This window comes from Zeugodacus cucurbitae, chromosome 3 (genome assembly GCF_028554725.1).
Source record: "Zeugodacus cucurbitae isolate PBARC_wt_2022May chromosome 3, idZeuCucr1.2, whole genome shotgun sequence".
Taxonomy (NCBI): Eukaryota; Metazoa; Arthropoda; class Insecta; order Diptera; family Tephritidae; genus Zeugodacus; species Zeugodacus cucurbitae.
The window spans coordinates 75,343,635-75,359,768 of NC_071668.1; the positions used below are offsets into that span (position 1 = coordinate 75,343,635).

General features: G+C 32.6%; 1 protein-coding gene across 2 annotated transcripts in view; it reads left to right on the forward strand.

Moving 5' to 3' along the window:
- LOC105212045 (uncharacterized) overlaps window positions 1–10,572 on the forward strand; it is a 217,680-nt gene extending 207,108 nt beyond the window's left edge. For both annotated transcript variants that reach the window (XM_054227979.1, XM_054227980.1), the window contains exon 11: window positions 5,291–10,572. In XM_054227979.1, the coding sequence (XP_054083954.1) occupies window positions 5,291–7,893 (2,603 nt within the window). In that variant the 3' untranslated portion in view covers window positions 7,894–10,572. The remainder of the gene's footprint in view (window positions 1–5,290) is intronic.
- The last annotated feature ends 5,562 nt before the right edge of the window (window positions 10,573–16,134 follow it).

Sequence of the window (16,134 nt, forward strand, 5' to 3'; positions counted from 1 at the left end):
CAAGGGAATTTTAGTTAGCTACCTCTCAGATTATTATTTGTGGCCTACTATAAAATTTTTAAAATTGATATGCTTGAGATTGACTTCGTCAAAATAAAATAGATTAGGCGAGGTTAATGTCATAGTGGAAGTGTTTCGTCCGAATGCGGCCTTTTTTCTGCTATCGGAGTCAAATATGCTCAATAATTCGGCGTAGTAGAGCCCTATTACCATTACCTGGTATTTAGCAGTGATTCAAAGATAACTTGTTCCTCTCAACTATGAGAGTGGGGATCCATCAATATACCATCGGACCTACTTCGTCTATAAATTTCCCACAACAGCCGATTTTATGTTATCGAAATTGACCAGGATATTATTCACCACGGACTGTTTTTTCGAAGATCTAACCCTGATTGGATCAGTAATGTGTTGAGCTTTCGCCTTTAAAGCTTTCTCCCTCTCCCTCTTCGAGAATATAGTTATGAGAATACCAAATCATATAAGATGAACTACAAGGCTATAATTCATATCTCGTTAGTTTACACACTATCTAGAGAGTGCTTTGAAAATGGACTGAATTTGAGAATTGACTGAAGATAAAATTAGAATTATTAATAAATTTTTTGATTGTGTACTCCTTAAGTCAATCATTCTTAATTTAATCATTCTTAATTTTATAGATAAAATTAGAATTATTAATAAATTTTTTGATAGTGTACTCCTTAAGTCAATCATTCTTAATTTAATCATTCTTAATTTTGTCTAAACTATTTGCAACTCCTATAGTATGTAGAACCGACTAATATTATACCACCAGGTACTCCATCACACTTTTCTAGCCACTCACACCTTGCTGCAGCTTCACTGGCTTGCCACTTTTCCGTCAACTTTTATTTTATTACACCATCTCTCTCATTCTACTTCACAATTTACTATATTTACACAACTTTGCGCTTTTTAATTTATGCTATGCGAAAATATTTGACGGCATTGTTTGCGGAGAATTAACTAACTTTTATTGACATAACCAACTACAGAGACAAACAAAGGGGTGGCGGTAAAAAATAAGAGAAATACAATATTTTGGCAAAGGTTATGCGAATAAAAATTTCACGAGAAGATTTGTTCAGCGAAAAAAAATTGTCATTGTGCAAAAAATATATGTGTATTTGAATATAATTTAAATTTTCTTAACATTGGCACCTACTAGTTAGTAGTAGTTGAAGGAAACTGTTGGCAAAATTTTGTTAAATTTATGAAAATTAAAACACAGTGCCTCTTCAGTGACTGTCTTAGATCTTCTTTATAACACTTATTTTAGTAATCTATTAGGTTAGGTTAAATTGTAAGGCTGATTCCCAAAGGGAAACACAGATTGACTTTAAAATAAAGTCCTTTGGGAAGCCTGAATCCCACCTAGATTCGCAATTAGGAGTTGACAAAGCGCCCTGAACCTTAGTAATCTATTAGGGGATGGAAAAATGCTTTCTTAGTATGGAGTAGAAATGTAAAAGCTCAATCATAATCTGAAATGCTTATGATTCAACAATTTTACCATGTTCTCAGCTTTTTCTTATGTTAATAGTAGTCCTTGAAACAGTAGCTGAAGCCCACTTTTTATCAAAATAATCTATATTTACCCAAAAATGCTATATTTGCCCAAAAGTATGCTAACATTTTCGATAAACGTCAATGATCTTCATTGATCTTCGGAAAAGTACAACATTTAATCTTTTTTGATACTTTTGAAAGGAAATGTAGAGGCTATCGTGCAATTAATTCAATTCCACATTCTTCTTTATTCAGTATAAATCTCTCTAGACTACTGACAACGGACTACAAACCAAAACCTACTACTACTTCAGTAAAGCATCAAGAGTTTTAAGTAATTTTTTCATGCACGCTATGTGACCGCAAAACTCATATTTATCTCCGAAAATGTCAGTTTATTTTAAAAATATCAAAAAGATAATAGCAAAAATACGTCAAAGCTCCTTTTAAATTAAATATATCCTTTTGCCGTCAACGCTTCTGTATGCTGACAAGCAAAAATTTCACGCAAAAAAAATGCAATTTTATAAAATACACGCTACCAAAATGAATGAGGAGCACAGAATGAAACAGAAAATCAGAGTCTCTTTGCCATTTTCCACAGCAGTACTCGTGGTGTATCCTTGTGCTTTTTTTCTTGATATATGTATATATTTTTTTTGATATTTTTACTTCACTATCTACACATTTTCAGCGCTCTTAATTTTTTATGCGTTTCGCTGTGTGGCACGCATTTTTCGCTCGCAATTTTATTTTATTTTTGTCATTTTATGTCTTTATGACGCTAAAGCTTTATGAGCTTTTCAGTGATTCATGTTTTCGCTGCATTTTGCTTTTTTTGCTACTGCATGAAAAATGCAGGAAAACGCCACTTCATAAACTTAATTTGCACGCCAAAGTGAATGCGAACGAAGGATAATAGACAAATGGGAGAATAACATATAAGACAGATGACGTACGCGCTGCTGTCTGTCCGTCAGTCGTCGTTTGCGGTTTTGCAACTGCCTTTTAATGAAACCGAATGTAATTAAAATATTATAATTTATGCGCGTACTTGCAATGAGCACTATTTTAAATTCTTTATTTGAATATAGTTCGTTTTGAAAATAACGCCTAAAAGATGCCAAGTTTTTTTTAAAGCTACCTGAAAGCATTTTTTTATGAAAATAAAGTAAGTTATTAGTAGTTCTGAACTTTAGCAAGAGAAAACAGCATAGTGTCTCAATTATTCTTACAAATTATAAAAAATTGCGCCTAAAAGTATACTACAATTACTTGAAAACTTTATAATATTTAAACTTGCAGCTTTTTTATCTTCTTATTATGCTATTTTAGATTCCTTTACAGTCTCATTGCAAATCCAAGCATTTTCCTTTAATAACATACTCTTTAACGCCTTAAAATATGCTACATTAATTGCGCTGCTGCACAGTTTACTACAATTTCCTTCAACGCCAGCTATTTTTTCCTCAAATATTTTGCCGAATCGCCATTTTAAGCGCTCATCTTCATTAATAAGCAACGTCTTCATTGAATTAAGCAAATTTCGCGAATATCTTAAAATTGCTCAAAAATTCCTCAAATTATTTTCTTGCACTTGCATACTTGTTGCTGTTGTTGTGCACTTTTCTAATAGTTTACACGCCACTCAGCATTTGTGATGGCAATTTTCAAATCACTGAAGCATTACATTTAATGCCACTGCTGTCGATTGGTGCCAGCGCAAAAACGCTGTGTGCCAGCAATGCATTTTTCTGCAATTCACTTTCTTCGCTCCGCTATACTTCTTCGACTATTTATTTGTAATTACGTAATATGATTCTTTTATTTTAATATATATTTGCTATTTATCCTTCCCCTTCACTGCTTATAATCGTTTGCTTATTTGGCTCTTAATTAAATTTGTTCCCCAGCGTAGCGCTCGCCATTGGTCATCAGCATGCAATATTTTTTGTTGTAGTTGCTGTTGTTGGTGTTAATGGGTAGCTCCCCCAAAATGCTCACTGAATAAATTGAATGTGTTTAAGTGCAAGCATATTCACTGTTATTTATCACTTATTTTTTGGTGGAGGAAGAAACTCTGTAAGACAGAAATATAATGGAGGTGATTCACAATATTTTTCCTGTTTATTTAATTATCGTAACTTTTAAATAATTTTATAAAAATCTCCACGTTTTCTAGTCATCTTCTTTCAACACTTTAGATATTCCTGTATAAAGTATATTAAAAATGTACGAGTTTAAACAATTTTTATTTTTTTAAATAAGAAAATTCTTCTAGAAGATATAATTAATGTCTAAAAACAAAAAAAAAAAGTTTTAATTTTTTATATGTTTTTTAGCACTTTTCTGAGAATTTTTTTCTTTGTTCTACTTCATTTTGTTGTCTTCGTTTTTTACCTGCATTGTTTAAAATATTTTATTTATTATAATTTATATTATTTCGTTTACATTATGCTCCTGAACATACCACTGTACTTCCCCAAATGAAGTTTAATGAAGACCTGACGGGTAACTCTCTGCTTAACTATTTATTTGGTACTGAAATTGTGTGCAAATGTTGAAACAATTAAATGTACCTTGTTAATTAATACAAATACAGTAAAATGCTGAGGGCGTTCTTCTAACTGGAAACAGTAAACTCCAGATAATTTTAACTTTCGAAGTAATCAGACTTTCAATGCAATTCAATGAATAACTTCTGAGTTTTATTTTATTTTGCAAATTAATTTTATTTGTTATGAAAGAAATAGTAAATAATATTTTCAAAAATAATTATATTTATATAGTCATTTCTTAACCCTCTCAAGTACTACAGTAATCTAAAAAATCGAGAAATCAATTAAAACCAATTTCACAAGATCTTCAGAAAAAGTTTGTAATCTTTGGAGCCCACTGTACTAAATGAATGTATCAGTACCAAGTTTCACTCCATGCGTACGCTCCCTTGGGCCACTGCAGTACATAATCATGTCATTAATGCCCCATGTCATACACACACATACACAGACATATGCCATCTGCACCATTGATGTGGCTCCGCACTGTTAAAACACAAATAAAATATTGGTTCACTGCTAATATGACATGACCCCCAGATATACCATAGTAGACACTAGCATTTTCTGCCATCTCACTCACTCACATTATGCAACTCATTTATACAACTTTACACATGTGCCATTTAAATTGTAGTAGTTGTTGCCCTCTAGGATTCTGATTTTACCAATATACTGCTTTTGGCGTCCTTTCATATTTATGCGCCATTTAACATTTTCATTTCACGTGCTAATTGCTAGTTACTTAATGTTGCAGCAATAACGATACTTATGCATGAGGTGGTGCAATATACGCGTCAGAGAGAAAACAGCTGAAAAGTTGAAGATACTCTTTTATGTAACGCATTTGAGAAGTTTACGCTGAGAATGGGGCACGAATGAAATCGGTTGTGAATTTAGCTGATACTCACACCACAATATTAAGCATTTTCTATATAGTAGAAGCCTTGAAATTAAAGCTTACGTGTGAACCATGAATCAACTGCGAGACACTACTAAGCTCTCTCCCAAGCTTACCCCTCAAAAAACCTTCTAAACGAAATCGTCCGATTACTTTAATCTTTTGTAAACAGTTGGATTTAAATATTTCTTTATTACTTCCATCTCCAGGAAAACTGCAAATTTAAATTACATTCAAATTTCAATTTTAATTCAAATGTTTCCCAACTCATACACATTTTCCGCTCTCATCCTTTCAGGCTACTTTTCGCTGCTCAACGACAAAGGTATCACCACAGCCACGCTTTACACCTCACTGATACAGCTCGTGCGGGAGCGAGTGTACAAATTCGTCTCAGTCGACAATATGCCCGCCTTCACGGAATCCCAACCCAACGTAAATAACCCACCCACAGAGGGTTGCATACCAATATATACCCAACCACCGCCACCACCGACCAACAATCGACCGCAGTATGTGAAGACGACAGCACGTGGTGGTCAAGTCTTTCGACTGCTGGCTGTTTTCGAAGATGGAAAGCAAGATCACGCAACAATCGGTTGTACCGGTGGTGTAACAACAAAAGCGAATAACAATCATGGGCGCGAGAAGGAGAAGGGACGCTATGCGCAGTTGCTGAACGAGAACCGACAGGTGCTGTATGTGTCGCTCTCCACGAAGGGCAAGTTTTACGAGATCGAACCGGGCATACCGCAAATACTGCAGAAACTCGGTGGTATCGGCAATGAGGCGAATAAGAAAGTCAATCCGGATTGTGTGCATCGCATTACGGCGCTGATAACGCCACAGCGAGAGTTGCCGTTAACACTACGCTACATATCAGGCCCGCAGGGTTGTAGTAGCGCGATACCCGAGAATGTTTGCATCACGCACATAACCACTGAAAATGTGGTGATCGCCTGTCCCATCGAAGATGTGGAAGTGCAAAGTCCACTGCATTTACGCAAGCTGCATCTATCCAAAGAGATGAATTTGTTGAAGAGCTCACTCGGTTTCGAGAATGAACAACGCATGCTGGCGAATCCGAATGTGCAAAATATATTGAAGTTCTGTCAATTCAATTGTGATCAATTTTTGAAGATGGTTGAGGTGGAGATATTGCACCGCCCTGAGCGCTCTGGTTCGAAGAGTCGCGGTGAAGGTTTGAAAATTTTGAAGCCACTGCACCTACCAAAGCTGTTGCGACGTGAAAAAACCACAATACCGGCACATGAGAAGGAAGATTCCATAATCTTTCTCAGCAAATCGGATCTAGCCAATCTGGAGGCGAAGGAGGCCGCAGCACAGGCTGCCTTTGAAAACGCTGCAGGCAGCACAAACCGCATTAGCGATAAGATGAAAGTTTTTCAGTCGACGAAGAAAAAATGGTTCCGCAAACAGGACAAACATGCTGCGCACACAATGACCTCCTACGAACTTGATGTGCAAGCGAAGCGCATGAGCATGGAAAGATACTCGGATATGTCGAAGCTGTTGCAGGAACGTTTCGGCGACAAACCAAATACGCAGCCACAAGACGCGCATGAATCCATTTCGGAACCGAGTGGCGGCGCTTCAGATATTGGTTGCTCGGACACGGAGACCACTACGCTGGCGACCATCGAGGAGAAATTCAAGAAAGTCGAAACCAATGGCAGCAAATTGATAACCAAATCGATGTCTCTGCAGGATATTGAGCTTATTAGCGGCGGCGCCGCAGCACGCAAGCCCGATTTGCTACCCAACACCGATACCATCTCCGAGGCGGGCACCGATCTGGAAGATCTCGAGAATCAAGATCTCATGCCACAATCTTTTATAACCGAAAAGCTTTATAATGAGTTTCACGTCAAAACGCGGCAGTACAGCAAATCGTCCTCAAGTCTGCATCAGCTTTTGAACTTTTCATTACCGCAGAAAATGCAGTTACACGACAACAAACGTTCCTTGGCGCAGTTGAAGCACAATGGAAATAACGGCGTGTTCGGAACAAAACCAACAGTAGGCGATAGACGACTTGATTTTAATATCGGCGAACCCGTGACTGGTAGACGTGCCGCTGGCGGGCTTTCACTGCTTGCAGGCAACGGTGGTTTGGGCCACTCAAGCAATCCCACGGCGCTCGCCTCACCGCTCACACCCACCAGCCTAATTGACGACCTGCCCTACTCGAGCGTGCGCGATTCGCTGGTGCTCTCAAGCGACGAATCGGCTTCGGAAAATCCAACGGGCAACATTTGTCAGGCACTCAACATGATCGACTACAACAAAGAGAATATCTATGCGGAAATATGTCACGACAATATTAGTCATAATGCAGCAGCAACAGCTGGCACCATGGTCTCAGCAATGGGCGGCATTTGCACATCCGCCACACGTGACACCTTCTCGGCTGAAACACACTCCACGCAGATCTCGGACGATTACGGTGACTACGCATCGCTGACATACACCACAATCGCACAGCCGTTGAACGGCAGCGGACGCAGCGCAAGCATCGCCAGCGCCTTGAGCAAATCAACAAGCGGTCAGACTGTGGTCAGCGCAACAGCACCCCCAGCAGGTCTGGCTATCAGTCGCGTACAAATCAATTGCAACTCTGTCAGTCCGGTGAGCTACCACACGGTGTATTTGGGCGATGAGCCGCTCAACAACGACAAACAACGCGAACGCGCCGCAAGGCGTGGCAAAGTGGGCAACAAGAGTCGCGCGCATGTCACCACAGTGGCGCTGGAAGGCAACTCAACATCGGTCAACGACTCGCACCAAAGCAGTAACGGCGGCAGCATAGGCGCTACCGCGGCGAGTCTTGCAAACGAACTGGAGGAGGTGGCCGACAATATTTACAATACACTGAAATGATGACTAATGTGATTTAGTTGGAAATTGGGTGCATCGGTGTTGAGCATGATCAGCAACGGCAAGGGGTTCTATTGAGCCGCCGGAAACGTTGCCAAAACACACTTGCTCAGCAGAAATTTAAACTGAGTGCGTGAGAACTAGTGATTAAATGTAATTTAATATTAAACTACGATTCGAACTGCTCGAAAGAGGAAACAAATATGTGATGTTTAGGGTTTTCTAAGAGATAATGATAAAGGTGCGTTTAGAAGGTATTTTTTAAATATTGAAGATACTTATTAATATGGCTTTAGCTTAGTGTGTGGATGGCGAGGGATTTTGTATTAATTAAGTGTAATAGATATAGAGAAATATATATCGAAAAAAATATAGTTTTACCTAAGATGAACTCGAAGACATTCAAAAAGTTCGAAATTTAATTACATACATTACGATTCATTAGTCGAGAAAAAATTAGCCAGAAAGCTTGTGAGAGCTTCATTGAGTGAATTTTTGTGAAAAAGCGGTGCAAATTGCTTTTTAAAAAAACTTTATTGAGAGGTAGTTTTAGATAGAAGAGTGAGAAATTGCGTAATTTTTGATGACTTTCTATAGCTTTCGAATCAAAAGTTCTTCTTTCTTTCCTCTTATATAATATTATTATTTTATATGCTCTCAATTTATATTTGTCTCTGGAATTATATCTCTCACTATCACCCGTTTGCCTAAAAAAAACTGCTGAAATGGTTTTGATAAGCTCAAATTGAAGCTTTCGAGCGTGCTTAACTCTCTGAAGCTTTCACAGATGAGAGAAACACACTTTCACTCTCGAATGCCCTTCTCGATGTTTTCTGGCTAATTTCAACTCCAATTTCTGAACGGAGAATTTTTTTCTTTTAAACAGTATTGCATATAAAAAAAAAATATTCATTATTTACAATAACCACTACAAAATATTTTCATTAAATACACAAATAAAACATTCATGGGTAACTTAAACGAAAATCAAAATATGTCGCGCAAATTAGTATTAACTAAAATTCAATAAAAATCAATGAAATAGTATTAAGCTTACAGCAGTATAAGCACCAAAACGCATTTAAATAAAATCTCTAAATTGAAAAGCATTAATAAATATTAGTAGCTGTGACATTAGAGGTATATAGGCAATCAAACAAATAGCAAATCGGAAAACTTAATTGTATACGGCGCAATGTTTAGTCGATTAATCATAGTTTAGTTTCAAATGAAATTAATCTGAGATTAATCGACTATCTTGAATTCAAATTTAAATATGCTGAATAATCGATTAATCGAAAATAATTCAGCATGCAAATTAAAATCGGATTATTAATTCTGATTCGAAATAGTAAAAAAAAATCTGTAGAAATAAATAATTAAAATTGTTTAACTCAAAGTGGTCGATTAATTAATCACTCCCGCAATTAATCGATTATTCACATTTGCAAATAATCACTCATCTTCACAAAATCACAACTAACATATAATCGTCTTTTAAAACAAATTACAGGTATATATTTACTTTAAGAACAAATAATAACAAACCACAATCAACATCACTTAGCGTACATTGTAAATACAAAAGCATACTAAATTGTAGCAGAGCAAATATACAATATAAATATATAAATCATTACTGTCATAAATCACAAAATCATCAAGCAATTAATCAAGCCATCAATAAAGGTGTGTCACAAATAAAATATACAATAGTTCATACAAAAGTTTTAAGCCTAGAAAATAACTACATAGGGAACTCTCAATCAAGTTAAATAAAAATACAGCTGTCCTGCAATGAATTTAAAATTTCACTCAAGACTCAAGATATCAAGAAAATTTCAAGTTTTTTTAAAGGTAAGGTAAGGTTTTGTTTTTCTTTTTGTGAAGAAAATACTTTATGGGAAAGTTTTGAGCCAATTATTGCGAAATTATAAACAAAATTCGCTAGAAAATCATAATTTAGTAGATTTGTTTTAGCTCAAAAAAGCTTTCGGAGCTTTTGAAGCTTTCAACTGTTAATTTTTCGATCATTAAAATATTACAAGCTTTATGAAATATGTATTTTCATGACAGCTCGATGAACTAGACCAATTATCAAGCTTTAAAAAGCCTTAATCATGAATGAAAGTGCTATCTCTTAATGTCTCTGATGTCTTAAAGCAACATAATTTGCTTTAATTTCAATTTCAGTCTTTGAGTAAACAGAATTTTAAAATTTTAGCTCAAGCATTAAGCGTCAAAAGCTGTCAAAAAGCTTTTCGCTAAAGCTTAAAAGCTTGATGAAAGCTCTAAAGCTTTTATTGAAATTTGAATTTCAGTGCTGAAAGCTCCGAAGCTTTAAAGCATAATGAAAGCTGTGAAGCTTTTACTGAAATATGTGTTTTAATGCTTAAAATGCTGAAGATAGGACTATTTCGGTCAGTTTCTTTATTTTTTGTGAAGTGAATGAACTTTTGAAATGAAAAGGCGTGTAATTAAAACTAACAACAAAAATAAATACCGGATAAGAACACTTGCAGGACAGTGAGTATTACATCAATTATATAATATTTGTGTACAAATAACTCATCATATCTCGTCACTCACTTAAGCATCATTATCAGACTTGGAAATCAGTAAATTTGCACTAGCGCAAATACTGTTTGAATACTGTAATCACCGAATAAATATCAATAGCCATCTCAGAGCACACATATAACTGTACACGCCATTTGAACACACAAACACACACATACTCAATAACAGTTAGCAGTAGTTAGCTGTTATTGATAGCGCTGCAACCCGACTCCATCAATCAACATACAAGTCAAAGTCATTGAAATATTTACAACCAACAAATATAAAAATAAAATTAATTGCACAAAATACAAATCAGTTATGATTGAAATCGAATATAATATATTGTGTATGTAAAGGCGGTGCATATTGCAATTTGCAATTATAAATATGTAAATATTAAATTTCGAACCAAAAGCGATAAGCAATGAATTTAAAGTACATTTTTAATGAGATATTTCAAACTCCAATATCTATACAAATTTAAATAAAATAAAATAAAATAATATTATGCAAGGCAATTTAAATTTTCGCTACAACAACAAATCGGCTATACGACGCCTGTAGCTTGTGTAAAGTATTAAATTAGCGGTAAAAGCATTCATTTGTAATTTTAGCTGTAAATAATATGTAAGTTTGAAAATAAAAATTTGAATATGTACAGCGCCGATTAACGCGGTTATAAGCATATAATATATATATAGTAAATAGTAGATATTAAACAATTAAAGTACATTTAAAGTGAATTATATACCCAAGCATGCACTTTTAAGATTTTTTAAAGCGATTTTACTTTTCCAATGTATGATTTTGTAAATTACGTCAAAGGCCGACGAAGAATAGTAGAAATGACAACTCAAATGTAATATAAAAAAATATAAAAAAATCAAATTAAATTTCAGCGAATCATGAGAAAAAACATTTAACAAAAATTTATTGCTTACATGAAAAAAATAAATTCTTAAAATATTAAATTTTTTTTATTTAAAATTCTTAAATTAATGTTTTTTTGCTGTAAATAAAAAAAAAATGTGTAAAAAATTTGCATATTTTTTTAAAACTACTTATGTAAGCAAATTATATTTAATTGTGAGTTACTATTATTAAAAGAAATTAAAAATTAATAATAAATAATTATTTCTAAGTAAACACACACAAAAGTCATTTTAGTTTGTAGCAACAAAGTAATATTTATAACTCGAAATTTTGTAAATTTATTAATTATTAAAAATAGCGTTTTTAAGCGAATTCAATACGATTTCATTTAAAATAATAAGCACTTATAAAATACAAAATTTTTTAACAAAATTTCGATGCATCTAAACACTTGGTATACGATTTTTGGTCTCAATGAAAACTATATTTATTTTTACAATACAAAAAAACAATAAAACCTAAAAATAAACAATTTACGCTCATTTTATACATATATATTTTCAAACACAGCATACATACAAATATATATAAATAGTATACATAAAATTTCAAAAAAATAAAAATACATTTTGGATCACATACACCAAACACCAGCGGAACCGCTTTTGATTTCTACTCCACTGTAAAAAAAAAATATAAAAATTACAGTTAATTGTATATTAAGTCTGTAAGATCTACCTTTTTAATCAAACACAAACGAATTTGGTTCTATTTACTTTTATGCGTATTATTAATTATATATTATTTTTTCCACTTAAGCATAGCAATTATCAATATACACACATATATTTACTTTAATTTATAACACAAAAAAGGCAAAAAGCGAAACTTATAAATACAAAATACATATACATATATCAGAAAAATCAAATATTTTTGTTTTATTTAACAATTTTTATTTATTAACCCCCTCCGTCTCTCCAAGCGGCAGTGAAAATTACAATAAAAATTATTTTATATATTTTAAAAACATTTTTCAAATAATTTTTAAACGATATGGCATACCTACACACACTTTAATGAAACTGTTATGAGTTAACGGTATTCTTTTCGCAAAAAATTATTTTATTTTTCAACATTTGATTTTATTTTCCAAAAAAAAAAATTAACGAAAAGTGAAAGTTTTACACACCAAGCTAATGTTAGTGTAACTGAAAAAAATCACGGAAACGCACATTTATATTATAAAATATTAAGTAGTTATGTAATCAAATATATATAAATGTCTATGAGATACCAGAATCATACATACCCACACATGTAAGCATAAAATAGACACCGGAAAGCGGCTAAAACGGATTAAGATTGCTGGAGAAATTGCAGAAAATATAGGAAATATAGAAAATAATTTCAAGGCCCACAATGCAGCTGAATGCTGGTCTACAGTCGGTCTAGGTAAGTCACATATAGTTCGTATAAGTTTCTGAATTTAATTTGGGTTAAAGAAGTCTCCAAGTTTTTACGTAATGGATCACAGCGACTAAGGTTTCTAACACTGTAACGCCAAACTATTTTTGTTTAAAAAAAACTGTTCCCGAAAATTTTTTTCTGATCTACTTCGATAGAGAGCCGGCATCCCATCTCCTAAGAATGATCTAGCTGATGATTAACTAAACCCTTACGTGTCTTCGAATCATTGAATCCGCAGCGAATTCGATTTCGATACGATAAGGATTTTCGATAGAAAATTTTCTTGCATTCATTGATTCCGTCGATAAACTACTTTACCATAAAGTGAGACCGTAAAACTGTTTTATCGACTTTCATCGAAAAATGCGACAAATTTGATAAATCTAATTGTCTGGATTGGATTTGTCCTGGATTGGAGAGCTTACACATTTTAACTCTTGTAAAATTTCTTCCTAAAAAGTATTTAATTCGCCTGAGGCTTTGAAAAAATGCTTGCCCTATTTCGGGGGCAAGTTTATATCGTATTTAAACGCCTCAAATAAAGTTATGTTAAAGTGTTTTTGACTCTTGTCTCTAAAAAACCCATATAAAACATAATTTAGTCCGTCATCAGTAATTGTTTACATAAAAACTTTCAAATGGTTTATTTCTTTTACATTTCCGCAACTCATTCACCAACGGATAGATTTCGACCAAAATTTTCGATTTTGCGGATTCAATAATTTCGTAATTAGCGACATCTATTAGCCGCGGAATGTATTTTTTCGAGTCAGTAAGTGAGTTCAATGTGATCGTAAATTTTATTTTCGATACGGTTTTAATGATTCTGACATAAAATTTTTCGATCGAAACGGATTCAATGATTAAGTCCCATATAAATAAATTTACTTGGAGATTTCATACCCTGTCACATCTTCAGATTATTCAAAAATGTTCATCTGTCAAATAAACACTTTCTTTTTCAGACGCCAGACAGCAAGATTTGTGATGAGAACACTGATGCAGGCACACATTCGTGCATTTTTGTAAGCGTAAACATGGAAAATCATATCAAAAGCACCAAGGACAACAAAACATTAAAGGACATACAACAATAATAATAATTATAAATATAATATTAATTAAAGCAGAATTTTAAGATACAGTATAATTCATTGAATAATAAATAAATATGTAAATTCCACAAGACATCACTGATAAATATACATGTATATAGAATTACATAATTAATGCAATAAGTAAAACAAAGTGGCAGCAAACAAAATTACAAACATTTAATGGCAGCTATTTTACATTTTTTCATATAATATTAAACAAATACATAACAAAAAAAAATCATAATGGTAAAACAAAATCGTGAATTTGTAAGGAAAAATGTCAATAGTTGATTTAAATTAGATGTTCAAAGAGTGTTATATAACATATGCTAGTGAAGCAATTTGAAGTTTTGTAAATACCTAGATTCTAAAAAGACATTACAATATTCAGCTTTCAATTCCACTGTAAATATATGAAATAAGCGTTCATCTCTACAAATTTGCATATACTATAGTTATCAAAGGGTTTTAGCAATTTCTTATTGCTTGCAAGGAATTAATCTATTAATTTATTTATTATAATTTATATATACATAATGATAATGATTTATCTGCTAAACACTCTTAAAAAAAATTTTACAAAATTAAATTTTATATAGTTATTTGAAGTCTTAAATTGAAATTTGAAATGGTCAAAAAGGCCTGTAGGTTATGTACAGGGTGATCACAAACTAAAGAGAATTGTAAAAGCAAATTTAATACAAAAATCTCGACAGTTAAATTTTTATTTTCCAAAAGCTTGTGTTCTTCCTGAGTGAACCATAATATTCAATATGGTTTCTGCAGATAAAAACTTTGGTGTGTTCTTTAAGCAATCTTCGCTTAAATATCTCAAGATCAAATCCCACAAGTTCGAAGGAAATTGCTCCCAAATAATAATTTAGAGACATTGCAACTATTATGTGACGTCACATTAGCGAATCCCAGGCATATATAGGTGAAAAAATTTTCAAAATGATCTATGCGGTAAGGAAATAATTATGAATAATTCATTCTGGATCATTAAATATGAAGTTATTGGTATTGGAAATTCACCTTAAATTAAATAGCGTTATTGATCTAGACTTTGGGATCATAGACCCAAACCAAATCACAAGAAATGCGTCACTCTGTATAAATATTCTGAAAATAATGATGATTTATGAGATTAGCAAGTCTAATTAATTCTAAAGATCAACGATCTATCAATTTGAAAAATTAGGTAAATGGTTGGCAATAATTATGACTATACGGAATATACTGTAGGCGAATCTACATTTTAATGAAAATAGTTTGAGAATCCTAATTCTTTCCACATTTTATGTTATAAATTTATTTTTAATTTTATATCTTTTTATAATGTCTTCAAATTTATTTTATTAATTTTTTTTCCAATTAAAAACAATTAAATTAAATTAAATATTTTAAAAATATTTAAAAATTAAAATTATTATTTTTTTTTTTAATTTTTGGGTTAAGTAAGAACTAAGTTAAGCATCAATAAATAATATGAGTCAAGAAAATTTAAATAAAATATTTATAACTTTTCTCTGACTTTTTATACCAACTTTTTTTTCAAAAATATTTTATTATAAATTAAGCTACTTGAGGCCCTATGTTCCATCTAGGAACTATGGGAATATATATATATAAGGTAGTTGCCTGTAAATAATTGTATGTAAAATTAGCGAGTAGACAGCGTTTGCGCTGAAAATGAAATAATCCTTGTAAAAATACAAACGATACTCACAAAATAGCTATGATATTAGTATTAAAATGATGGAATACAAATACAAAAACAAATATTACATAATATTTGTACGATGTACAGCTTATAAAATAAACAACAAAAGTAAATGGTAAATATGTATTACATATGAGACAAGTGTGTTATGTATAGTAAGTGACAAATATTAAAAGTAATTCAAACAAAACAATATATACTATATAATACGTAAATACATACACATATATGTAAATATGTATGTAGTTGTTAAGGTAACTTTTTCAAAATGACTCGCTTTCAATGTCAGCATTTGCCGTCTAACCTCTTCTAATACTCAATGTGATAGTAGTGAAGTCTATTTTTGCAAAAACAAAAAAAACAATAATAACAACAATTAATAAAAAAATATATCAAATAAAATGCAAATAGAATTTCTAACTCAAAAAGTATAATAAGAAAAAGTGAAAGAGTAAATATTGAATTTTTAAAATAGTGATACAACAAAAACAAGTTAATGAGAACTATTGCAAAATAAAT